At 43.6% G+C, this 27478-nt stretch overlaps 1 protein-coding gene across 1 annotated transcript in view; it reads right to left on the reverse strand.

Moving 5' to 3' along the window:
- Positions 1 to 27478, reverse strand: part of LOC124009465 (piezo-type mechanosensitive ion channel component 2-like) — a gene marked incomplete at its 5' end in the record, with an annotated part of 249921 nt that overhangs the window by 49389 nt on the left and 173054 nt on the right. Inside the window, 13 exon segments of the mRNA XM_046321275.1 lie at positions 1046 to 1209; positions 1452 to 1609; positions 1756 to 1928; positions 9185 to 9361; positions 10545 to 10750; positions 12013 to 12179; positions 12463 to 12528; positions 13524 to 13644; positions 15372 to 15470; positions 15688 to 15794; positions 16933 to 17031; positions 17365 to 17528; positions 18096 to 18185. Coding sequence (XP_046177231.1) covers positions 1046 to 1209; positions 1452 to 1609; positions 1756 to 1928; positions 9185 to 9361; positions 10545 to 10750; positions 12013 to 12179; positions 12463 to 12528; positions 13524 to 13644; positions 15372 to 15470; positions 15688 to 15794; positions 16933 to 17031; positions 17365 to 17528; positions 18096 to 18185 — 1791 coding nt within the window.

Genomic DNA, 27478 nt, shown 5'->3' on the forward strand with positions numbered 1-27478 from the left:
GTAATATCAGTAGTAGTGGTAGTAGTAGTAATAGTAATTGTAGAAGCAGTAGCAGCAGTAGTAGTATTAGCATTAGTAGTAGTAATATCAGTAGAGGTAGTAGTAATAGTTGAGCAGTAGTAATAGTAGTAGCAGTAGAAGTAGTAATAGTATTAGCATTAGTAGTGGTAATATCAGTAGAGGTAGTAGTAATAGTAGTAGCAGCAGCTGTAGAAGTAACAGTAGTAGTAGTAATAGTAGAAACAGTAGTAATAGTAGTAGAAGTAATAGTAGCAGTAATAGTAGTAGTTGTAGTAGTAGTGGTGGTGGTGGTAGTAGTCGTGTTAGTAGTAGTAGTTGTGGTGGTAGTTTTAGTAGTAGTGGTGATAGTGGTCATAGTAGAAGTAGTAGTAGTAGTAGTAATAGTAGCAGTAGTAGTAGTAGTAGTAGTAGTAGCAGTAGTAGTAGCAGCAGTAGCAATAGCAGCAGCAGTAATAGCAGCAGTAGTAGCAGCAGCAGTAGCATCCGTAGTAGTAGTAGTAGTATCCGCAGTAGCAGTGGCATTAGCAGTAGTATTAGTAGCAGTAGTAGTAGTCGTAGTAGTAGTAGTATTAGTAGTAGTAGTAGTAGTAGTCGTAGTAGTAGTAGTAGTAGTAGTAGTAGTCGTATTAGTAGTAGTAGTAGTAGTAGTAGTAGTAGTAGTAGTAGTAGTAGTAGTAGTCGTAGTAGTAGTAGTAGTCGTATTAGTAGTAGTAGTAGTAGTAGTAGTGCTGGTAGTAGTAGTAGTATTTGTAGTAGTAGTGATGCTAGTAGTAGTAGTAGTAGTAGTAGTAGTAGTAGTAGTAGTAGTAGTAGTAGTAGTGGTAGTAATAGTAGTATTGGTGCTGGTAGTAGTAGTAGTATTTGTAGTAGTAGTGATGCTAGTAGTAGTAGTAGTAGTAGTAGTAGTAGTAGTAGTAGTAGTGGTGCTGGTAGTAGTAGTAGTATTTGTAGTAGTAGTGATGCTAGAAGTAGTAGTAGTAGTAGTAGTAGTAGTAGTAGTAGTATTGCTACTGAGTCTACTTACTTGTTGAGCAGCAGTTCGCTGGCGGTCAGCTCAGTGGTCAGTGAGGGCAGCAAAGGGTCGTCCAGATAGTCTGACCGGCTGGTGTCTGGGGTCATCGCCATCATCCTATTGTCGTCCCTGTCGCTCTCATCCTCACTCACCTCCAGACGGTCAAAGCTCACCGCCTTCAGTAACACATTAATAACAATCATCAAGTGCTACAGTGTGAGCCAAGAAAAATATCAATCAAATATATATATATATATTTTAAAGCCCTTTTTCCATCTGCAGTTGTCACTGGGCTTTACAGTAACCCGACACCAAAAAGCAAAGCGAAGCAGAAGCGGAAATACAGGCAAAACTCCATATAAGGAAGAAACTTAGAGAGGAACCCGGCACAGAATGACGAGGAATATAGACAACCAACCTTGCTGTAGCTGGGAGGCACATCAGCATCCGAGGTATTTGGAGCGTCCGTGTCTGGGGTGTACAGCAACCCCGCCCGGTCACGCTCTTCCCTATTCAAGTATTCTTGCCGGTCCTGGACACCCCCGTCGTCACTGTCAGTGGTACAGTCCTGGGACCCTGGTCGGGACCCTTCTCGGAGGGCCAGGAGAGTTGAGGCTCCTTCCTCTACCCTGAAGGAGGGGCCCTCCCCTGGGCCTGGAGACCCCCATGGATCCCCCTGGCCCTGGTACCGCTTCCTCTCCTCTTTGTCTCTCCATCACTACCATCTCCTCCACCCCGCCAGGGGCTGTCTTCAGCCCCCTCTGACCCGTCCGGAGGTGGGTGTTCCCAGGGTCCGTGCAGCCTGTTTTCCCCCTGGTCCTGTTCGTCCTCCACCTCCTCAATGGTGTCGGTGGTGCCCTGCCGGGAGTACAGAGTGATGCACTGGGTCGTTTCACTGTGGGGTAGAGACAGACAGACAGACAATGAGAGAGGACCCTGTCAGTTACTGGACCCTGTCAATGCTCAGTACACAAAGTGGACAGTATTCAGGTGACACACTCAACAGCCCAATGTACCATTGTGTAGTTTTAGAGGTAGAGAAAATATTTACTGTAGTTTGAGTGCTTTATGTGTTTTGAGGAAACAGAAACAACATTTACAAGGATGACTGACAAACCACATGTGATGATGAAGTGATAAATATAGCTGCGAGGAGCAATGAACGGGTTCACAAGATGACAAAAAAAGGACACAGAAAACAGTTGGATAAGAAAGTTCCTACAGGATGGAGTGCTTGCTATCTTCCTTTACGTGCAATTAGTGAAACCATTAGTTTATCCCTCAACACCACAAGGATGACGCAAGTGAAGTTTAGTCTAGTGCTGTAGGTTGGTTAGTGTGGCAGACTTTGAATGCAGCAACTAATTCATTCTGAAATTCATTTAGAAGCCAAATGATCAAATAAATTTTTTATTGGTTACATACACATGGTTCGCAGATGTTAATGTGAGTGTAGCCGAAATGCTTGTGCTTCTAGTTCCGACAGTGCAGCAATATCTAACATGTAATCTACCAATTCCACAACAACTCCCTAATACACACAAATCTGAGTAAGGAATGGATTAAGAATATATACATATAAATATATGGATGAGCAATGACAGAGCGGCATTGGCAAGACGCAATTGGTATAAAATACAGTATATACATATGAGATGAGTAACGCAAGATATGTAAACATTATTAAAGTGGCATTATTAAAGTGACTTAGTGATCCATTTATTAAAGTGCCCAATGATTTCAAGTCTGTACGTAGGCAGCAGCCTCTCTGTGGCTGTTTAACAGTCTGATGGCTTTGAGATGGAACTTGTTTTTCAGTCTCTCTGTCCCAGCTTTGATGCACCTGTACTGACCTCGCCTTCTGGATGATAGCGGGGTGAACAGGCAGTGACTCGGGTGTTTTTTTTTTTTATTTTATTTTACTAGGCAAGTCAGTTAAGAACAAATTCTTATTTTCAATGACGGCCTAGGAACAGTGGGTTAACTGCCTGTTCAGGGACAGAACGACAGATTTGTACCTTGTCAGCTCAGGGATTTGAACTTGCAACCTTTTGGTTACTAGTCCAACACTCTAACCACTACCCTGCCGCCCTCTAAGATATTTTTGGCCTTCCTGTGACATCGGGTCCTGGAGGGCAGGTTGTTTGCCTCCGGTGATGCGTTGTGCAGACCGCACCACCCTCTTGCGGTCATAGGTATTGTAGTTGCTGTACCAGGTGGTGATGTTCTCAATTGTGAATTTTGTTAGTTTGTGAGGGTTTTAGGTGAGAAGCCACATTTGTGCCTCCCGAGGTTGAAGAGACGCTGCTGTGCCTTCTTCACCACACTGTTTGTGTGGGTGGACCATTTCAGTTTGTCCGTGATGTGTACGCCAAGGAAATTAAAACTTTCCACCTCCTCCACTGCTGTTGTCATGTTTTGTCTTATATTGTCTTGTCATTTTGCTTTTCCCTCTATTCGTTTTCCCCCTGCTGGTCTTTTTAGGTTCGTTCCCCTTTTTCTCTCTCCCTTCCTCTCTCTCTTCTCTCTATCGTTCCGTTCCTGCTCCCAGCTGTTCCTATTCCCCTAATCAATCATTTAGTCTTCCCACACCTGTTCCCTATCTTTTCCCTGATTAGAGTCCCTATTTCTCCCCTTGTTTTCCGTTTCTGCCCTGTCGGATCCTTGTCTATTGTTCACCGTGCTGTGTCTGTGTATCGCCCTGCCGTGTCGTGTCTCCCTCAGATGCTGCGTGGTGAGCAGGTGTCTGAGTCTGCTACGTTCAAGTGCCTTCCCGAGGCAACCTGCAGTTCATGATCGAGTCTCCAGTCTGTTCTCGTCATTACGAGTGGAATTGTGCTTTATGATTGTATATTTACTTTACTGGATTAAAGACTCTGTTTTCGCCAAGTCGCTTTTGGGTCCTCATTCACCCGCATAACAGAAGGATCCGACCAAAGAATGGACCCAGCGACTACAGACGCTCCTCTGCCGTTTCTTGAGATCCAAGGAGCCATGCTTTGTTGACACGAGCAGGAATTGTCTGCTGACACCCATGCCGTGGAGAACCTGGCCAAAACTGGTTTCAACCTTCTGAGACAGTTCCAGAGTTGTACTCGTGCCACCTGTTACTTCCTGGCCTGCCGAGCATATGGAACCTAGGGTTAATAACCCACCTTGCTACAGTGCAGCCCATTTGAGTGCAATAACCCTTTCTCACCCAGTGTGATATTGTGCTCTCTCCAACCCAACACATACTCTAGAGAGAATCTCGGGTGCTTACGTCATTTCACTCTGTTACTGGCCGGGCTCGAGAGTGGGGCACAGCTATCTGGGAGGCAAGGGCTGATTGCTCTAACAATTACCAGAACTTTAAAGAGGAGATGATTCGGGTTTTACAACAACACAGAGACACCGTTCAGTTTTTGGTAGGAGGCTTCTAGGGCCCTGGCTTCCCTATGCCAAGGTGATCGATCCATAACGGATTACTCTATTGAGTTTCGCACTCTTGCTGCCTCTAAGTGGAACGAGCCGGCGCTGCTCGCTAATTTTCTGGAGGGACTCCACGCAGTGGTTAAAGATGAGATTCTCTCCCGGGAGGTTCCTTCAAGTGTGGACTCTTTGATTGCTCTCGCCATCCGCATAGAACGACGGGTAGATCTTCGTCACCAGGCTCGTGGTAGAGAGCTCGCGTCAACGGTGTTTCCCTGCTCCGCATCGCAACCATCTCCTCCTCTGGCTCAGAGACTGAGCCCATGCAGCTGGGAGGTATTCGCATCTCAACTAAGGAGAGGGAACGGAGGATCACCAACCGCCTGTGCCTCTATTGCGGATTTGATGGACATTTTGTCAATTCATGTCCAGTAAAGGCCAGAGCTCATCAGTAAGCGGAGGGCTACTGGTGAGCGCTACTACTCAGGTCTCTCCATCTAGATCCTGTACTATTATGTCGGTCCATCTACGCTGGACCGGTTCGGGTGCTACATGCAGTGCCTTGATAGACTCTGGGGCTGAGGGTTGTTTCATGGACGTGAAGATGGGCTCGGAAACATGACATTCCTTTCAGACAGTTAGACAAGCCTACGCCCATTTCCCTTAGATGGTAGTCATCTTCCCAGTATCAGATTTGAGACACTACCTTTAACCCTCACAGTATCTGGTAACCACAGTGAGACTATTTCTTTTTTGATTTTTGTTCACCTTTTACACCTGTTGTTTTGGGTCATCCCTGGCTAGTATGTCATAATCCTTCTATTAATTGGTCTAGTAATTCTATCCTATCCTGGAACGTTTCTTGTCATGTGAAGTGTTTAATGTCTGCCATCCTCCCATTTCTTCTGTCCCCACTTCTCAGGAGGAACCTGGCGATTTGACAGGAGTGCCGGAGGAATATCATGATCTGCGCACGGTCTTCAGTCGGTCCCGAGCCAACTCCCTTCCTCCTCACCGGTCGTATGATTGTAGTATTGATCTCCTTCCGGGGACCACTCCTCCTCGGGGTAGACTATACTATCTGTCGGCTCCCGGTCGTAAGGCTCTCGAGGATTATTTGTCTGTGTCTCTTGATTATTGTACCATAGTGCCTTCTTCCTCTCCGCCGGGGCGGGGTTTTTTTTTGTTAAGAAAAAGGACTTGATTATTGTCCAGTCGTGTGGTCGAGGGTGAATGACATAACGTTTTATGTTATCCGCTTGATTATGTCATCAGCCTTCGAGATTCTGCAGGGAGCCAGGTGCTTTATGTTGGACTTGAACGCTTACCATCTCGTGCGCATCAGAGGGGGTCGAGTGGAAAAGGCTCACTAGTTTTATGTTATTTGAGTACCGGGTTCTCCAGTCGGGTCTCGCCAATGCGCCAGCTGTTTTTCAGGCATTAGTTGATGATGTTCTGAGAGACATGCTGAACATCTTTGTTTTTGTCTATCTTGACGATATCCTGATTTTTTCACCGTCACTCGAGATTCATGTTCAGCACGCTCTACGTTTTCCAGCGCCTATCTTGAGAATTGTCTCTACGTGAAGGCTGAGAAGTGCTCTTTTTATGTTATCTTGATTACTTTTCCAGTTCCGTTATTTCCGCTGAAGGCATTCAGATGGATTTTATGTTATCTTGATTGGCCCGTCCAGTCACGTGTCGAGTGGTGCAGGCTCTAGGTTTTATGTTATCTTGATTATTGTCCAGTCGGGTGGTCGAGTGGTGCCCTCTCACAGCTCTTACTTATTGTCAAGACGTGTTTTAAGTGGTCCGGTGGTCCGCAGGCTCTAGCTTTTATGATCTTCTTAAAGAACGTTTGGTCGACGGTGCAGGCTCCTATTTTATGTTATCTTGACGTACTGACAATTCATTGTCGAGGTTGAGTTTTATGCTTGATTATTGTCAGAGGTTATCTTGATTATTGTCAGGCGTGGGAGCCATGTTATCCCATTATTGTCCAGTCTGACGTGGTTCATCCTTGCAGCTCTATTTTTCTTATCTTGATTATTGCCATCTGAACGCAACTATGATGTGGGTTTTATGTTATCTTGATTATTGTCCCATCCGGTGGCCCTAGGCTGCAGGCTCTAGTGGTTGGATGGGTGGCTAGGGTCAGTCTTGGAAACCATAAGAACCTGTACATCCGTGTCTGCCAAACGACTTAATGCTCCCCTCTAACTCTCTCTCCATCTCTTTCACCCTGTGATTTCTCTCCGGGTAGGAACACCCCTGATGCCTTATCCCGTCTTTTTTAGTTCTTCCTGGCCTAATGACACCTTGATCCCAAGTCCACCTGGGCGTGTTGTGCTCCAGTTGACAGTCTTGGGCCTTGAAAGACAGGAACCACTGACGCACACTGGACGTGCTACCTTGTCCTAGTAACCTTCTTTTCGTTCCTGTTTCCACTCGTCTGGCTGTTCTTCAGTGGGCTCACTCTGAATGATAGCTGGTCATCCAACTGTCATTCACTCTTGAGTTGCTGACCTGTTACACCCTCTACAACCACTGTAATGTTTATTATTTGACCATGCTGGTCATCTAGAATGTTTGTAACATCTTGACCATGTACTGTTATAATCTCAGAAGAGGACTCCCCATTCCCTACAGAGCCTGGTTCCTCGCCCTAGGTTTCTTCCTAGGTTCTGCCTTTGTCTGCGGAGTTTTTCCGAAGCCACTGTGATTCTACATCTGCATTGCTTCTGTTTGGGCTGGGTTTCTGTACAGCACTTTGTGACATCCTGATGTAAGAAGGGCTTTATAAATCATATGATTGATTAATTGATTGACTGTATCTAAGAAGGTGAATTCCAGGAGAACCAGACAGCTATTCTCTTCAAATCATTTTGGAGGGAGCCCTCCTAACCAGGCTGGGAGCGTCCGTCAGCTATTCTCTTCCATTGGTTTCATCCCCAGTCTAACGGTCCCTAACCAGAGGGGCCAATCAGCTATTCTCTTCAAATCATTGTTGTCTAGAAACCCTCGTCTTGGGCAGACCAGGCTGGGAGCGTCACAACAGCTATCCTTCAAATCATTGGTTGTCTCACAGCCCTCCTAGACCAGGCTGGGAGCATCAACATGGCTGTTTATCCCAGCTTCCTGAGAAAAGAACGAGTTCCCATACCCAAGAGAAAGGAAAGTGTGACATCATGTGGACAATCAGAGACATACACCGCACCTGAGAGAAGCCGCCATCGGAGTGAGGTCTGCACTTTGCCTCCTAAGGGCAAGACTGTGAGAGCCACCAATAAAAAGAAACAGAGACTTTCAACAGTCCAAGGTATTGTTGTCATTATAATCTGACCCATAAGGCAGTTCGGGGTAACCTGTTAGGGCTAAAACAAGTCTCCTGTCTGTTCTCGTCTTTTCTCTCAGTATTATGCTTTTTGTTTTGTAAATTTCTTTCTGGATTAAAAACTCTGTTTTCGCCAAGTCGCTTTTGGGTCCTCATTCACCTTTGCACAACACTAAGTTCTAATCAATAGCCAGACTGTGTGTTTGTTTATCTTATATTATCACTTAGCTTGTTAGTAAATAAATAATCAACTCAATTGGTGTGATGAGGAATGATTTAGTGAGACCCGGATTTGTGCAGATTTACGAATTATGCGACGTTCAGAATGAGACTGATTCGGAAATTAATTAATTAATGACTGCTAGGAAATCGATATTCTAATATTCTTTAAGTTCATTTGGGAAACGGTAACTCATTAACTTCTCTAGGGGGCAGCATTCAGAATTTTGGATGAAAAGCATGCCCAAATTAACCGGCCTGCTACTCGGGCCCAGAAGACATGATATGCATATAACTGGTCGATTTGGATAGAAAACACTCTAAAGTGTCCAACACTGTTAAAATAGTGTCTGTGAGTATAAACAAAACTGATTTAGCAGGCGAAAACCTGAGAAAAATCCATTCAGGAAGTAGTTTTTTTTTGTTAGTTTGTAGTTTTGTAGTTTTCTATTCAATGCCATTACAGTATCCATTGACTTAGGACTCAATTTGCAGTTCCTATGCCTTCCACTAGATGTCAACCGTCTTTAGAAATCGTTTCAGGCCTGTATTCTTATAAATGTAAGTAAGTAAATAAGTAAGACCAGTCTGAACGAGTGGACCCTACCGTGTCGCAGAGCTTTTTCATGCGCAAGTGCAATTCTTGTTTACCTTTTATATTGACGACGTTATTTTCCGGTTGAAATATTATAGATCATTTAGGCTAAAAACAACCTGAGGATTGAATATAAACATCGTTTGACATGTTTCTATTAACTTTTTGTCTGATTGTTTTGACTGCGTTTGAGCCTGTGGATTACTGAAGAAAACGCGCTAACGAGGTTTTTGGGCATAAAAAGACTTCATCGAACAAAAGGAACATTTATTGAGTAAATGAATGTCTTCTGATTGCCACCATATGAAGATCATCAAAGGTAAGGGATTCATTTTATCTCTATTTCTGAGTTTTGTAACGCTTCTGCTTTGCTGGTTACTGTTGGTTAATTTGATCACGTAATTATAAACATAGTTAATTATTCGATGAATAGCATTTGTCACATGAATAACACTAACGTCACGACAGAAGGAAGAGGAAGAGGAGGATGAGAAAGGAGTGGAGGGGATGAGGAGGTGGAAGAAGAGAGTGACAAAGAGGATGGAAGAGGAGGTGAAGGAGAAAGAGGAAGATTTCAGCTTGGACCAGGCACCTGGACACTTGGCTGCTGCTGCTGTCAGTTGATTTGGAGGCGTCCAGGCCGTAAATCTTACGGAGTTTTGGCCGGGCACGTTCACTCGTTTTGGGAATGGGAATGTCTGACGGCATTCCGTCCAGCTCGTCCAGCGTGTCTTGGCGGGAGAACAGCATGGTGGCCTCAGTGAAGGCACTGATGCGATAAAGGGATGGAGAGATGAGGAATAGATGAGTGGAATGACACAATGGTTACAACATGGCTTCCACATGACACAGCTAAAGATGTGGAAGTTTCCAAATGGTAATAGTGGTGATGTGATTTCTCATCGCTAATGCTGAAGTTACTGATCAAGCCCTAGAATTAGATATAGAATGAAATAATAGGACTCTCCACAGTCTTTTCTTCTGCTTTTTATTACTACTTGTTATTTGTAGACTTTTGTATTTGGCGTTTGATTCTTGATTGATATTTTTATTGTACTGCATTGTTGAGGAGAGTCAGCAAGTAAGCATTTCTCTGTACTGTGTGCATCTGACCAATACACTTTGATTTTATGCTCAAAACCGACACCCCAACCCGAGCACTCCGTTCTGCCGCCTCAGGTCTTTTGGCCCTCCCACCCCAACGGGAGGTCAGCTCCCGCTCAGCCCAGTCCAAGCTCTTCTCTGTCCTCCCACCCCAACGGGAGGTCAGCTCCCACTCAGCCCAGTCCAAGCTCTTCTCTGTCCTCCCACCCCAACGGGAGGTCAGCTCCGGCTCAGCCCAGTCCAAGCTCTTCTCTGTCCTCCCACCCCAACGGGAGGTCAGCTCCCACTCAGCCCAGTCCAAGCTCTTCTCTGTCCTGGAACCCCAACGGGAGTTCCAAAAACCATCTTCCAAAAATCCAATCTCTTCAAACTGTATGTTAAATAATCCCCCTTCTCACCTCAACCCCCACAGCACTAAACCAGGACTTAACCCCCCCCCAAGCTCTGACTCTACTGACCCCCACAGCACTAAACCAGGACTTAACCCCCCAAGCTCTGACTCTACTGACCCCCACAGCACTTAACCAGGACTTGACCGCCCCCTCCCAAGCTCTGACTCTACTGATGCCCACAGCACTTAACCAGGACTTGACCCCCCAAGCTCTGACTCTACTGCCCCCCACAGCACTTAACCAGGACTTGACCCCCTCCCCCTAGCTCTGACTCTACTAATAGCTACGATATGGAGGTTAAATGTACTTTCTATCCCTGTGATATGTGGTTGTCCCACCTAGTCATCTTAAGATGAATGAACTGACTGTAAGTTGTTCAGGATAAGAGCATCTGCTAAATGACTAACACGTCAAATGTACATTTGATTCAAATGATTACACGTACGAAACACTGACCTGGATATGCTGTCTCGTGATGCCAACGATGCCATGCTGTCCTGGCTCTCCATGCGATAGTCGCCTCTCCTCCTGTGGACCCTGTGAGACCCCCCCGACGCACTGTCCTCCTCACTGAGCCGGTCCAGGCTGGACCCCCGAGACATGCTCATACGCATCTGCTTCTGGTAGAACACATGGATACTCTCTCTGGATGGGACGTTTCCCTGCAGGGGGAGGTTAGATCAGGATAAATGTCATTTAATCTCGGTTTTGTTTTCTAGTTTGCTACATATCAAAGTCAAAAAAATGTAATCTAACTATTTAAAGAGTGTTTATGTAAGACAAGATACTCAAAGGGGTGGCAGGTAGCCCAGTAGTTAGAGTGTAGGGGCGGCAGGTAGCCTAGTGGTTAGAGGGTAGGGTCGGCAGGTAGACTAGTGGTTAGAGTGTAGGGGCGGCAGGTAGCCCAGTAGTTAGAGTGTAGGGGCGGCAGGTAGCCTAGTGGTTAGAGTGTAGGGGCGGCAGGTAGACTAGTGGTTAGAGTGTAGGGGCGGCAGGTAGACTAGTAGTTAGAGTGTAGGGGCGGCAGGTAGCCTAGTGGTTAGAGTGTAGGGGCGGCAGGTAGACTAGTAGTTAGAGTGTAGGGGCGGCAGGTAGCCTAGTGGTTAGAGTGTAGGGGCGGCAGGTAGCCTAGTGGTTAGAGTGTAGGGTCGGCAGGTAGCCTAGTGGTTAGAGTGTAGGGGCGGCAGGTAGCCTAGTAGTTAGAGTGTAGGGGCGGCAGGTAGCCTAGTGGTTGGAGCATTGGACTAGTAACCGAAAGGTTGCAAGATTGAATCCCTGAGCAGACAAGGTAAAAATCTGTTGTTCTGCCCCTGAACAAGGCAGTTAACCCCACTGTTCCTAGGGCCGTTATTGAAAATAAGAATTTGTTCTTTAACTGGCCTAGTTAAATGAAGGTAAAAGAGAGTGACATAAATATGTATAAATAGAGAGAGAGTGACATAAATATGTATATATAGAGAGAGTGACATAAATATGTATATATAGAGACAGAGAGTGACATAAATATGTATATATAGACAGAGAGTGACATAAATATGTATATATGGAGACAGAGAGTGACATAAATATGTATATATAGAGAGAGAGTGACATAAATATGTATATATAGAGACAGAGAGTGACATAAATATGTATATATAGAGACAGAGAGTGACATAAATATGTATATATAGAGACAGAGAGTGACATAAATATGTATATATATAGAGAGAGAGTGACATAAATATGTATATATATATAGAGAGAGAGTGACATAAATATGTATATATATATATAGAGAGAGAGTGACATAAATATGTATATATAGAGAGAGAGTGACATAAATATGTATATATAGAGACAGAGAGTGACATAAATATGTATATATAGAGACAGAGAGTGACATAAATATGTATATAGAGAGAGAGAGTGACAGCAGCAGTACCTTTTTGACCTCTCTAGTGAGCATGCATCTCTCAATGCGCAGCACGGTGGAGATGTCTATGTGTTCTCTACACACGTTGTTCATCCATTTGGTGAAGCTCTCCACCGTGGTCTGGAACAACACCCAGGTGAACTTGATGATGTTGAACACTCGCTTCAAGACGTTGTCTGGTGGGACGTAGGAAAGAGAAGTTACAAATATTTACTTTTTTATTTTTTTGCAGACAATCTTATCCAAAGTGGCATCAGGGCACTCAACTAAAACTAGCTAAAACAGCCATGATCCAGATCATTGTCATCACGATCATAGATTCGGAGTAAACTATAGTAAGAACCTATGATATATATACTTTATTTAGAATCAATACCACGACTGGTGGTTGTCTCTCCGTGTAAGTGGTTGTGTATATATATATATACTATAGTATTTGAAAGGGTCTGTGACGCCCACCTGGTCCGTCAGACTTCTTCTCCTGTGTTCCCTCCGGATCTTCCTCCATCTCTATAGTCACATGACCTGCACAGAATAACACAACAAAACAACAATTTACAGAAAATAACACAACAAAACAATAACTTAGAGAGAATAACACAAAACAATAATTTACAGTAAATAATGCAAAAAAAACAATAAGTTAGAGAGAATAACACAACAATACATTTTTTTAAATTGTATTTTTTCCCCAGGTAAGTTGACTGAGAACACATTCTCGTTTACAGCAACAACCTGAGGAATAGTTACAGGGGAGAGGAGGGGGGATGAATGAGCCAATTGTAAACTGGGGATGATTAGGTGACCATGATGGTTTGAAGGCCAGATTGGGAATTTAGTCAGGACACCGGGTTTAACATCCCTACTCTTACGATAAGTACCATGGGATCTTTAGCAACCATAGTCAGGACACCCATTTAACATCCCATCCAAAAGACAGCACCCTGCACAGGGCAATGTCCCCCAATCACTGCCCTGGGGCAATTTTTTTTAGACCAGAAGAAAGGGTGCCTCCTACTTGGTCTCCAACACCACTTCAAGCATCATCTGGTCTCCCATCCAGGGACCAACCAGGACCAACCCTGCTTAGCTTCAGAAACAAGCCAGCAGTGGAATGCTGGGTGATATGCTGCTGGCCACGTTACAGAGAATAACATACTTCCAGTAGACTTGGTTTATAATTAGTTTATAGTAGATTTGGTTTATAATGAGTGAGTGTGAGAACTCTCGGGGTAGTCGTCAGGGATGTCCTTTCTCACCCCTGCTTTTCACTTTCACAACCAAGCCTTACATTAAATTAATGATGCTTTTGAATCATCACAGATTAAAGACGGATCTTCCGTGAGAACTAATGAAGTAGCATGAGGTTCCTCAGAGGTTGTAAGAACAGAATGATGTGTTGAACTATTCTTGTGATCTTCTTCTTCTTCTTCTTCTGAAACTATTTGGTCAAAGGATGTATGCTGATGATTTTCTTTATATCGGTGGCTCTGTTATAATACTGATATCTCTTAACTTACCTTCCTTCTTGTCCTTCTTGTGTTTGTCTCTCTTGGTGTACCTCTTCCAGAACTTACGCTTCTCTTTGCCTCGTTCCTTCATGGCTGTCTTGGAGTCTGTTATCCAGGCATGGTAGAAAAACTGGGAGCGTACAGTACAGGAAGCACAATGTTAGTTTGGACATAAAGGAATGAATCCTGATTTGAGATCTGTGCGCTCTTAACTCTGACTTTCGCAAAATTATGTATTGAGTCATGTGTTGATACATGTAATGATTCATGTATTGATTTGTGTTGATTCATGTATTGATTCGCAATGATTCATGTATGGATTCGTGTGTTGATTCATGTGTTGATTCGCAATGATTCATGTATGGATTCGTGTGTTGATTCATGTGTTGATTCGCAATGATTCATGTATGGATTCGTGTGTTGATTCATGTGTTGATTCATGTATGTTGATAGTTACACACACAGATCTCAAGGATTCAGTCCAATCAAACAGATATCAAGGGTTCAGTCCAATCAAACAGATCTCAAGGGTTCAGTTCAATTCAAACAGATCTCAAGGATTCAGTCCAATCAGATCTCAAGGATTCAGTCCAATCAAACAGATCTCAAGGATTCAGTCCAATCAGATCTCAAGGATTCAGTCCAATCAGATCTCAAGGATTCAGTCCAATCAGATCTCAAGGATTCAGTCCAATCAGATCTCAAGGATTCAGTCCAATCAAACAGATATCAAGGATTCAGTCCAATCAAACAGATCTCAGTTCAGTCAATCAGATCTCAAGGATTCAGTCCAATCAGATCTCAAGGATTCAGTCCAATCAGATCTCAAGGATTCAGTCCAATCAGATCTCAAGGATTCAGTCCAATCAGATCTCAAGGATTCAGTCCAATCAGATCTCAAGGATTCAGTCCAATCAAACAGATATCAAGGATTCAGTCCAATCAAACAGATCTCAAGGATTCAGTCCAATCACACAAATCTCAAGGCTTCAGTCCAAACAAAGGAGTGCTACGGTCAAGGCGGGCACACTCAGAGGCAAATAAAACAAGAGCAATAGCAAGCCAGGTGACCATTAGTTAACCCTTTAAACCACAGACAAATCCAAACAAACAGAGTCACAATATGACAATTTTAGAGTGTTTTTGCTTCATCGGTACAAAAGGTAGAGGCCACCTGTGATTTATGGCATTTTACACTCTTATATTGTAATTTGTAACAATGGCTTCATTGTGACTAGGCGACAATATCGAAGGCTTACTTGTAAATATATTTAACCTTGTACAGACTATAGTACAATGGAGCAAACCACACCAAAATCGCAAATGTGTGATAACAACACCAATGCATTTTCTGAAATCTGTTGGTAAAAGGGTCTGCCGAGTTCATGCAAACTGCTTCAACAACAATCTATCACTTAAAACACATGACAGAAGGACCACTGTAGTTCCATCCCCATCCTGTCTGGAATATTTAGGATATTTTTTGTTTCTAAATGGATATGGTATTGGATCGGATATGGGATGGAAAGACAGTTGGTTATAAATGCCTTGGCCTTCATTAAAACAGCAAATCTACACAAAACAGGCTGAGGACACAGGATACAGTCGACACAGGCTGTGGTAAGAGGAGATACAGGCTGAGGACACAGGATACAGTCTACACAGGCTGTGGTAAGAGGAGATACAGGCTGAGGACACAGGATACAGTCTACACAGGCTGTGGTAAGGGGAGATACAGGCTGAGGACACAGGATACAGTCTACACAGGCTGTGTTAAGAGGAGATACAGGCTGAGGACACAGGATACAGTCGACACAGGCTGTGGTAAGAGGAGATGCTGAATCTGTTATTTGGTACCTTGGCTGCCCTGATTACATACTGAAGGATGGTTTTGGGCAGTTTAATGATAGATCTGGGCAGAGCTATAAGAGCTGAGGCAAACTTCCCAATAGCTCGCTGAAGAGGAGGGATAAAGGGGGGTAGTTAGTAGAAAACACAAAGATGAAAGTCGTTTCATACACTAGTAGTGGCAACAGATAATATGATACTAAACTAGACAATATTGACAATATTGACAATTGAAAGACAATGAAATATTTCACACTAGAGTAATACCGGGTAACTACTTCGGTATACTGAGGAAACGTTGACGCTGGTCTGGTCTGGAGCTCACCTGAAACGCTGACTTCTTGGGCAGCTCTTGATCATCTCTTTTCTCCTCCTCTTCCTCCTCTTCTTCACTGTCAGTTTCAAACAAGTAATAATCTCCACTTCTCACCACTGATGAGTAGAGAAGCAAGGTGCTGTTAATATTAACTGGAGGAAAAAGGGCTTGAAAAGCAGGTGATGCTTTGGGGTGTTGAGAGTCTGTAAACTAGGGTAGTGTGAGGCAGCAGAGGTTGGTTTGATTCAAAACACTTGTGGGATGAAGTTGATAAGAGTAGGAAAGTAAACACAATGTTAGACACACAATATTAGCATATTAGTTTGTTTACTAAGACATGGCATAGATTGAGGTGATTTGGGCAGACCTTCAAAAGAATTGTAATAGTTGAAACTGACTTATGTCCTTGAACAGAAGAGCCATAATGGGGGGAACAGGAAGAGAGGAGGATGCTGGGTAATATATGAATGGGGTTAGGATGAGGGGTGAACTGGGTAAATCATATAATCAATGCAACGATATGACAGGGGTGATACTAAAAAATCAATTCAACACAGAAACAGGGCACCACAGAGAACAACTGAGACACACCTCAGAGAAACGTGGGTATAATTTTCTACGGCTTTTCAATGTCAATTTGAAAGTCGATTTCCTTATTAAAACCTTCAAAATGTATTAAATGTGGATCGTTCTGATCAGTATTGCTCAGTTTCCCCTCATGCGGTACATATACTGGTGATCGTGACTATAACAGAGACATAATCCTTCACCCTTTTACTCTTCCTAGAAAGAAAGAATGAAGAGGGAGAAGGCACTTAGCTCTGTCTAATGGAATCTTTCACAACGAGAGATTCCCTACTGTGGCCTCACCAGGACCACAACCACAAACATCACAGGCATCAGTTATTTTATTTTCTCTCATGGAAAATAGTCTATTTATGGCCCCCATTGCCATTAGTTGAGGCATGTTGTAGTATTGTCTTATTTCATTCCAGCAAATCAGTACACTATCTCATCTGTATATTTCTGATGTTTTCGGGGTTCATCAATCAGTCGAACAATTAACTAATCAATCAATGAATTAATCAATCGAGGGGCCTTAAATAGAGACAGAAAAGGACTGAGGTCTGGATGGAACGTTGACGTTTGTTTTGGGTCGTCTGGAGCCCAGGTGCAGTATGGGAATCCTCTGAGAGTTCTGGTCAAGGACACAACAGTCAATCAGAGCGGAGAAAGAAGGAGGGGTCAACCTACTGGAGGCGTGGTCAACCCAAGGCCGCCACCACTGCCTTTTTTTAGTCTTGGCTGTTTCTTTCTCTTTCACTTTCTCTTTCTCTCTTTCTCGCTCTGCTCCTAAAATAAAAATGGTTTCACATGTAGATCAATTATGCTTTATATTGCAAAAAATATTTCTTCATTCAGACTTTGTGCAAGTTAAACGGTATTTAAAAAAATATATATATATATATACATATATATATATATCTTCATGAAGCTTTGTGACCACAACATTGTTTGCAGTAATGATGTCATAATGATCGGGATCGTATGAAAATCTATTCCAGGGTAGAATAAACGTTCCATGAGAACTAACCAACACCCAGTCTATATTGATTAGCCATTCCACCTAATTTTAACATCAGTACTCCTAGAGAGACGTTAAGCGCCTTCATCATGGTACAGTACCATCATCCTCTTCCTCCTGCTCCTGTGGCTGGATGGGGTTCTCTCTGTCCCCAGATTCCTGCGGCTGGATGGGGTTCTCTCTGTCCCCAGATTCCTGGGCCAGGCTCAACATCTTTTTCTTCCCACTCTTAAACTTCTCCTGGCGCTGCTTTATACGGTCCATCCTGAGAGGGAGAGAGACAGAGACAGAAAAATGATGAATGACAACACTCAGTTTTATCTATCAAGAGAAAGCAGACAAGGTTTCTCTCTCTTCTTCCATGTTTCTAGAACAATATTGAAAGAAAGCAAGTACTATTTGGACCATTTGGCCTGTTAGAGGCTGGATAAAGGTTAGTAGATACAGATTTAAAGGGAAGGTTAACAGATAAAGATTTAAAGGGAAGGTTAATAAGTAAAGGTTGGATAAAGGTTAGTAGATAAAGATATAAAGGGAAGGTTAATAAGTAAAGGCTGGATAAAGGTTAGTTGATAAAGATTTAAAGGGAAGGTTAATAAGTAAAGGCTGGATAAAGGTTAGTAGATAAAGATTTAAAGGGAAGGTTAATAAGTAAAGGGTGGATAAAGGTTAACAGATACAGATTTAAAGGGAAGGTTAATAAGTAAAGGGTGGATAAAGGTTAATAGATACAGATTTAAAGTGAAGGTTAATAAGTAAAGGTTGGATAAAGGTTAACAGATACAGGTTTAAAGGGAAGGTTCATATCAAGCAGACAGCTGTTGTGACTTACTGTCTCTTCAGCTGCTCCATAGACTTGTTCTCTTCCTCCAGTCTGGCTCTCACTGCCTTCACTATAGTAGCCTGGAACAATTCAGCCCCTCTGAAACACACACATAGATAATCACATCAAAGATACATTACCATATTTTTTTTATTTTTTTTTATTTATTTCACCTTTATTTAACCAGGTAGGCTAGTTGAGAACAAGTTCTCATTTGCAACTGCGACCTGGCCAAGATAAAAGCATAGCAGTGTGAACAGACAACACAGAGTTACACATGGAATAAACCATTAACAAACAAAGTCAATAACACAGTAGAAAAAAAAAATGGGCAGTCTATATACAATGTGTGCAAAAGGCATGAGGAGGTAGGCGAATAATACAGTTTTGCAGATTAACACTGGAGTGATAAATGATCAGATGGTCATGTACAGGTAGAGATATTGGTGTGCAAAAGAGCAGAAAAATAAATAAATAAAAACAGTATAAAAAACAGTATGGGAATGAGGTAGGTGAAAATGGGTGGGCTATTTTCCTATAGACTATGTACAGCTGCAGCGATCGGTTAGCTGCTCGGATAGCTGATGTTTGAAGTTGGTGAGGGAGATAAAAGTCTCCAACTTCAGCGATTTTTGCAATTAGTTCCAGTCACAGGCAGCAGAGTACTGGAACGAAAGGCGGCCAAATGATGTGTTGGCTTTAGGGATGATCAGTGAGATACACCTGCTGGAGCGCGTGCTACGGATGGGTGTTGCCATCGTGACCAGTGAACTGAGATAAGGCAGAGCTTTACCTAGCATGGACTTGTAGATGACCTGGAGCCAGTGGGTCTGGCGACGAATATGTAGTGAGGGCCAGCCGACTAGAGCATACAAGTCGCAGTGGTGGGTGGTATAAGGTGCTTTAGTGACAAAACGGATGGCACTGTGATAGACTGCATCCAGTTTGCTGAGTAGAGTGTTGGAAGCCATTTTGTAGATGACATCGCCGAAGTCGAGGATCGGTAGGATAGTCAGTTTAACTAGGGTAAGCTTGGCAGCGTGAGTGAAGGAGGCTTTGTTGCGGAATAGAAAGCCGACTCTTGATTTGATTTTCGATTGGAGATGTTTGATGTGGGTCTGGAAGGAGAGTTTGCAGTCTAGCCAGACACCTAGGTACTTATAGATGTCCACATATTCAAGGTCGGAACCATCCAGGGTGGTGATGCTAGTCGGGCATGCGGGTGCAGGCAACGATCGGTTGAAAAGCATGCATTTGGTTTTACTCGCATTTAAGAGCAGTTGGAGGCCACGGAAGGAGTGCTGTATGGCATTGAAGCTCGTTTGGAGGTTAGATAGCACAGTGTCCAATGACGGGCCGAAAGTATATAGAATGGTGTCGTCTGCGTAGAGGTGGATCAGGGAATCGCCCGCAGCAAGAGCAACATCATTGATATACACAGAGAAAAGAGTCGGCCCGAGAATTGAACCCTGTGGCACCCCCATAGAGACTGCCAGAGGACCGGACAGCATGCCCTCCGATTTGACACACTGAACTCTGTCTGCAAAGTAATTGGTGAACCAGGCAAGGCAGTCATCCGAAAACCGAGGCTGTAGAGTCTGCCGATAAGAATATGGTGATTGACAGAGTCGAAAGCCTTGGCGAGGTCGATGAAGACGGCTGCACAGTACTGTCTTTTATCGATGGCGGTTATGATATCGTTTAGTACCTTGAGTGTGGCTGAGGTGCACCCGTGACCGGCTCGGAAACCAGATTGCACAGCGGAGAAGGTACGGTGGGATTGGATGGTCAGTGACCTGTTTGTTGACTTGGCCTTGTAACCTGGTGTAAGACCTGGTAGATAGGCAGGGCTGGATGGATATAGGTCTGTAACAGTTTGGGTCCAGGGGTGTCTCCCCCTTTGAAGAGGGGGTATGAATGGCAGTAACCTGGGGATCTCAGACCTATGAAAGAGAGGTTGAACCTGGCTGGTAACCTAGGGGTTGCGACAATGGCGGCAGATAGTTTCAGAAATAGCGGGTCCAGATTGTCAACCCAGCTGATTTGTACGGGTGCAGGTTTTGCAGCTCTTTCAGAACATCTGCTAACCTGGATTTGGGTAAAGGAGAACCTGGAGAGGCTTGGGTGAAGCTGAGGGTGTAATAAACCTGTTGGCCGAGGTTGGTGTAGTAGCCAGGCGGAAGGCATGGTAACCAGCCGTAATGAGTAACCTGTGTTTAACCTGGTGAAGTTTTCGATAATCATGGAACCTGGAGACAGTATTTCCTAGCCTCAGAGTAGTGGGCAGCTGGGAGGAGGTGCTCTTGTTCTCCAATGGAACTTCACAGTGTCCCAGAACTTTTTGGAGTTGGAGCTACAGGATGCAAACTTCTGCCTGAAGATACATTACACAGATGCATTACATTATCACAGGTACATCATCACATCACAACTATATTACCATATCACAGATACATTACCATATCACAGATACATTACCATATCACAGATACATTACCATATCACAGATACATTACCATATCACAGATACATTACCATATCACAGATACATTACCATATCACAGATACATTACACTATTACAGATACATTACACTATCACAGATACATTACCATATCGCAGATACATGATCATCACAGTACGACAGCGGAGTGAGAACACGCTGGCGTGATGAGTAACCTGGTGTAACCTGGTGTGATGAGTAACCTGGTGTAATGAGTAACCTGGTGTGATGAGTAACCTGGTGTAACCTGGTGTAACCTGGTGTGATGAGTAACCTGGTGTAATGAGTAACCTGGTGTAATGAGTATCCTGGTGTAACCTGGTGTAATGAGTAACCTGGTGTAATGAGTAACCTGGTGTAATGAGTAACCTGGTATAACCTGGTGTAATGAGTAACCTGGTGTAATGAGTAACCTGGTGTGGTGTAACCTGGTGTAATGAGTAACCTGGTGTAATGAGTAACCTGGTGTAATGAGTAACCTGGTGTAACCTGGTGTAATGAGTAACCTGGTGTAATGAGTAACCTGGTGTAATGAGTAACCTGGTGTAATGAGTAACCTGGTGTAAAATGGTGTAATGAGTAACCTGGTAACCTGGTGTAATGAGTAACCTGGTGTAACCTGGTGTAATGAGTAACCTGGTGTAATGAGTAACCTGGTGTAACCTGGTGTAATGAGTAACCTGGTGTAATGAGTAACCTAACCTGGTGTAATGAGTAACCTGGTGTAACCTGGTGTAATGAGTAACCTGGTGTAATGAGTAACCTGGTGTAATGAGTAACCTGGTGTAATGAGTAACCTGGTGTAAACCTGGTGTAACCTGGTGTAATGATTAATCCTGGTGTAACCTGGTATATGGTGGTGTAGTAACCTGGTGTAACCTGAGTAACCTGTAACCTGGTGTAGTAACCTGGTGTAATGAGTAACCTGGTGTAATGAGTAACCTGGTGTAACCTGAGTAACCTGGTGTAATGAGTAACCTGGTGTAACCTGGTGTAACGAGTAACCTGGTGTAATGAGTAACCTGGTGTAACCTGGTGTAACCTGGTGTAACCTGGTGTAATGAGTAACCTGGTGTAATGAGTAACCTGGTGTAACCTGGTGTAATGAGTAACCTGGTGTAACCTGGTGTAATGGTGTAACCTGGTGTAATGAGTAACCTGGTGTAACCTGGTGTAATGAGTAACCTGGTGTAACCTGGTGTAACCTGAGTAACCTGGTGTAATGTAACCTGGTGTAACCTGGTGTAATGAGTAACCTGGTGTAATGAGTAACCTGGTAATGAGTAACCTGGTGTAATGAATAAGTAACCTGGTGTAACCTGAGTAACCTGGTGTAATGAGTAACCTGGTGTAACCTGGTGTAATGAGTAACCTGGTGTAACCTGGTGTAACCTGGTGTAAACCTGGTGTAATGAGTAACCTGGTGTAATGAGTAACCTGGTGTAATGAGTAACCTGGTGTAACCTGGTGTAATGTAACCTGGTGTAACCTGGTGTAATGAGTAACCTGGTGTAACCTGGTGTAATGTAACCTGGTGTAATGAGTAACCTGGTGTAATGAGTAACCTGGTGTAATGAGTAACCTGGTGTAATGAGTAACCTGGTGTAATGGTGTAACCTGGTGTAATGAGTAACCTGGTGTAACCTGAATGAGTAACCTGTGTAATGAGTAACCTGGTGTAATGAGTAACCTGGTGTAATGAGTAACCTGGTGTAACCTGGTGTAATGAGTAACCTGGTGTAACCTGGTGTAATGAGTAACCTGGTGTAATGAGTAACCTGGTGTAACCTGGTGTAAACCTGGTGTAATGAGTAACCTGGTGTAACCTGGTGTAATGAGTAACCTGGTGTAACCTGGTGTAATGAGTAACCTGGTGTAACCTGGTGTAACCTGAATGAGTAACCTGGTGTAATGAGTAACCTGGTGTAACTGGTGTAATGAGTAACCTGGTGTAACCTGGTAACCTGGTGTAATGAGTAACCTGGTGTAATGAGTAACCTGGTGTAATGAGTAACCTGGTGTAACCTGGTGTAATGAGTAACCTGGTGTAATGAGTAACCTGGTGTAATGAGTAACCTGGTGTAATGAGTAACCTGGTGTAATGAGTAACCTGGTGTAACCTGGTGTAATGAGTAACCTGGTGTAATGAGTAACCTGGTGTAATGAGTAACCTGGTGTAATGAGTAACCTGGTGTAACCTGGTGTAACCTGTGTAATGAGTAACCTGGTGTAACCTGGTGTAATGAGTAACCTGGTGTAACCTGGTGTGATGAGTAACCTGGTGTAACCTGAGTAACCTGGTGTAATGAGTAACCTGGTGTAACCTGGTGTAATGAGTAACCTGGTAACCTGGTGTAATGAGTAACCTGGTGTAACCTGGTGTAACCTGGTGTAACCTGGTGTAATGAGTAACCTGGTGTGTAACCTGGTGTAATGAGTAACCTGGTGTAACCTGGTGTAATGAGTAACCTGGTGTAACCTGGTGTAATGAGTAACCTGGTGTAATGAGTAACCTGGTGTAACCTGGTGTAATGAGTAACCTGGTGTAATGAGTAACCTGGTGTAATGAGTAACCTGGTGTAATGAGTAACCTGGTGTAATGAGTAACCTGGTGTAATGAGTAACCTGGTAACCTGTAACCTGGTGTAATGAGTAACCTGGTGTAATGAGTAACCTGGTGTAATGAGTAACCTGGTGTAATGAGTAACCTGGTAACCTGGTGTAATGAGTAACCTGGTGTAATGAAACCTGGTGTAACCTGAATGAGTAACCTGGTGTAATGAGTAACCTGGTGTAACCTGGTGTTATGATTAACCTGGTGTAACCTGGTGTGATGAGTAACCTGGTGTAACCTGGTGTAATGAGTAACCTAGTGTAATGAGTATCCTGGTGTAACCTGGTGTAATGAGTAACCTGGTGTAACCTGGTGTAATGAGTAACCTGGTGTAACCTGGTGTAATGAGTAACCTGGTGTAACCTGGTGTAATGAGTAACCTGGTGTAACCTAGTGTAATGAGTAACCTGGAGTAACCTGGTGTAATGAGTAACCTGGTGTAACCTGGTGTAATAAGTAACCTGGTGTAACCTAGTGTAACCTGGTGTAATGAGTAACATGGTGTAATCTGGTGTAATGAGTAACATGGTGTAACCTAGTGTAACCTGGAATAATGAGTAACCTGGTGTAACCTGGTGTAACCTGGTGTAATGAGTAACCTGGTGTAACCTAGTGTAATGAGTAACTTGGTGTAACCTGGTGTGATGAGTAAACTGGTGTAACCTGGTGTAATGAGTATCCTGGTGTAACCTGGTGTAATGAGTAACCTGGTGTAACCTGCTGTAATGAGTAACCTGGTGTGATGAGTAACCTGGTGTAATGAGTAACCTGGTGTAATGAGTATCCTGGTGTAACCTGGTGTAATGAGTATCCTGGTGTAACCTGGTGTAATGAGTAACCTGGTGTGAGTATAACCTGGTGTAATGAGTATCCTGGTAACCTGGTGTAATGGTGTAATGAGTAACCTGGTGTAACCTGGTGTAATGAGTAACCTGGTGTAACCTGGTGTAATGAGTAACCTGGTGTAATGAGTAACCTGGTGTAATGAGTAACCTGGTGTAATGAGTAACCTGGTGTAATGAGTAACCTGGTGTAACCTGGTGTAATGAGTAACCTGGTGTAACCTGGTGTAACCTGGTGTAATGAGTAACCTGGTGTAATGAGTAACCTGGTGTAATGTAACCTGGTGTAATGAGTAACCTGGTAACCTGGTGTAACCTGAGTAACCTGAGTAACCTGGTGTAACCTGGTGTAATGAGTAACCTGGTGTAACCTGGTGTAATGAGTAACCTGGTAACCTGGTGTAATGAGTAACCTGGTAACCTGGTGTAATGAGTATCCTGGTGTAACCTGGTGTAACCTGGTGTAATGAGTAACCTGGTGTAACCTGGTGTAATGAGTAACCTGGTGTAATGAGTAACCTGGTGTAATGAGTAACCTGGTGTAATGAGTATCCTGGTGTAACCTGGTGTAATGAGTATCCTGGTGTAACCTGGTGTAATGAGTAACCTGGTGTAATGAGTAACCTGGTGTAATGAGTAACCTGGTGTAATGAGTAACCTGGTGTAACCTGGTGTAACCTGGTGTAATGAGTAACCTGGTGTAATGAGTATCCTGGTGTAACCTGGTGTAATGAGTATCCTGGTGTAACCTGGTGTAACCTGGTGTAATGAGTAACCTGGTGTAACCTGGTGTAATGAGTAACCTGGTGTAACCTGGTGTAACCTGGTGTAACCTGGTGTAACCTGAGTAACCTGGTGTAATGAGTAACCTGGTGTAACCTGGTGTAATGAGTAACCTGGTGTAACCTGGTGTAATGAGTAACCTGGTGTAATGAGTAACCTGGTGTAATGAGTATCCTGGTGTAACCTGGTGTAATGAGTAACCTGGTGTAACCTGGTGTAATGTAACCTGGTAACCTGGTGTAATGAGTAACCTGGTGTAACCTGGTGAGTAACCTGGTGTAACCTGGTGTAACCTGGTGTAATGAGTAACCTGGTGTACCTGGTGTAATGAATGAGTAACCTGGTGTAATGAGTAACCTGGTGTAATGAGTAACCTGGTGTAACCTGGTGTAACCTGGTGTAACCTGGTGTAACCTGGTGTAATGTAACCTGGTGTAACCTGGTGTAATGAGTAACCTGGTGTAACCTGGTGTAATGAGTAACCTGGTGTAACCTGAATGAAACCTGGTGTAATGAGTAACCTGGTGTAATGAGTAACCTGGTGTAATGAGTAACCTGGTGTAACCTGGTGTAATGAGTAACCTGGTGTAACCTGGTGTAATGAGTATCCTGGTGTAACCTGGTGTAACCTGGTGTAATGAGTAACCTGGTGTAATGAGTAACCTGGTGTAATGAGTAACCTGGTGTAACCTGGTGTAATGAGTAACCTGGTGTAACCTGGTGTAATGAGTAACCTGGTGTAATGAGTAACCTGGTGTAATGGTGTAACCTGGTGTAACCTGGTGTAATGAGTAACCTGGTGTAACCTGGTGTAATGAGTATCCTGGTGTAACCTGGTGTAACCTGGTGTAATGAGTAACCTGGTGTAATGAGTATCCTGGTAACCTGGTGTAATGAGTAACCTGGTAATGAGTAACCTGGTGTAACCTGGTAAACCTGGTGTAATGAGTAACCTGGTGTAATGAGTAACCTGGTGTAACCTGAATGAGTAACCTGGTGTAACCTGGTGTAATGAGTAACCTGGTGTAACCTGAGAGTAACCTGGTGTAACCTGGTGTAACCTGGTGTAATGAGTAACCTGGTGTAACCTGGTGTAATGAGTAACCTGGTGTAACCTGGTGTAATGAGTAACCTGGTGTAACCTGGTGTAATGAAGTAACCTGGTGTAACCTGTGTAACCTGGTGTAATGAGTAACCTGGTGTAACCTGGTGTAATGAGTAACCTGGTGTAACCTGGTGTAATGAGTAACCTGGTGTAACCTGAGTAACCTGGTGTAATGAGTAACCTGGTGTAACCTAGTGTAATGAGTAACCTGGTGTAACTTGATGTGATGAGTAAACTGGTGTAACCTGGTGTAATGAGTATCCTGGTGTAACCTGGTGTAATGAGTAACCTGGTGTAACCTGGTGTAATGAGTAACCTGGTGTATGAGTAACCTGGTGTAATGAGTAACCTGGTGTAATGAGTAACCTGGTGTAATGAGTAACCTGGTGTAATGAGTATCCTGGTGTAACCTGGTGTAATGAGTATCCTGGTGTAACCTGGTGTAATGAGTAACCTGGTGTAATGAGTATCCTGGTGTAACCTGGTGTAACCTGGTGTAACCTGGTGTAACCTGGTGTAATGAGTAACCTGGTGTAACCTGGTGTAATGAGTAACCTGGTGTAACCTGGTGTAATGAGTAACCTGGTGTAATGAGTAACCTGGTGTAATGAGTAACCTGGTGTAATGAGTATCCTGGTGTAACCTGGTGTAATGAGTAACCTGGTGTAACCTGGTGTAATGAGTAACCTGGTGTAACCTGGTGTAATGAGTAACCTGGTGTAACCTGGTGTAATGAGTATCCTGGTGTAACCTGGTGTAACCTGGTGTAATGAGTAACCTGGTGTAATGAGTAACCTGGTGTAATGAGTAACCTGGTGTAACCTGGTGTAACCTGGTGTAATGAGTAACCTGGTGTAACCTGGTGTAATGAGTAACCTGGTGTAACCTGGTGTAACCTGGTGTAACCTGGTGTAATGAGTAACCTGGTGTAACCTGGTGTAATGAGTAACCTGGTGTAACCTGGTGTAATGAGTAACCTGGTGTAACCTGGTGTAATGAGTATCCTGGTGTAACCTGGTGTAATGAGTAACCTGGTGTAACCTGCTGTAATGAGTAACCTGGTGTGATGAGTAACCTGGTGTAATGAGTAACCTGGTGTAATGAGTATCCTGGTGTAACCTGGTGTAATGAGTATCCTGGTGTAACCTGGTGTAATGAGTAACCTGGTGTAATGAGTAACCTGGTGTAACCTGAGTAACCTGGTGTAATGAGTAACCTGGTATGATGAGTAACCTGGTGTAATGAGTAACCTGGTGTAATGAGTATCCTGGTGTAACCTGGTGTAATGAGTATCCTGGTGTAACCTGGTGTAATGAGTAACCTGGTGTAATGAGTAACCTGGTGTAATGAGTAACCTGGTGTAATGAGTAACCTGGTGTAATGGTGTAGTAACCTGGTGTAACCTGGTGTAATGAGTAACCTGGTGTAACCTGGTGTAATGAGTAACCTGGTGTAATGAGTATCCTGGTGTAACCTGGTGTAACCTGGTGTAATGAGTAACCTGGTGTAACCCTGGTGTAATGAGTAACCTGGTGTAACCTGGTGT

Source organism: Oncorhynchus gorbuscha, linkage group LG22, assembly GCF_021184085.1.
Source record: "Oncorhynchus gorbuscha isolate QuinsamMale2020 ecotype Even-year linkage group LG22, OgorEven_v1.0, whole genome shotgun sequence".
Lineage (NCBI taxonomy): Eukaryota > Metazoa > Chordata > Actinopteri > Salmoniformes > Salmonidae > Oncorhynchus > Oncorhynchus gorbuscha.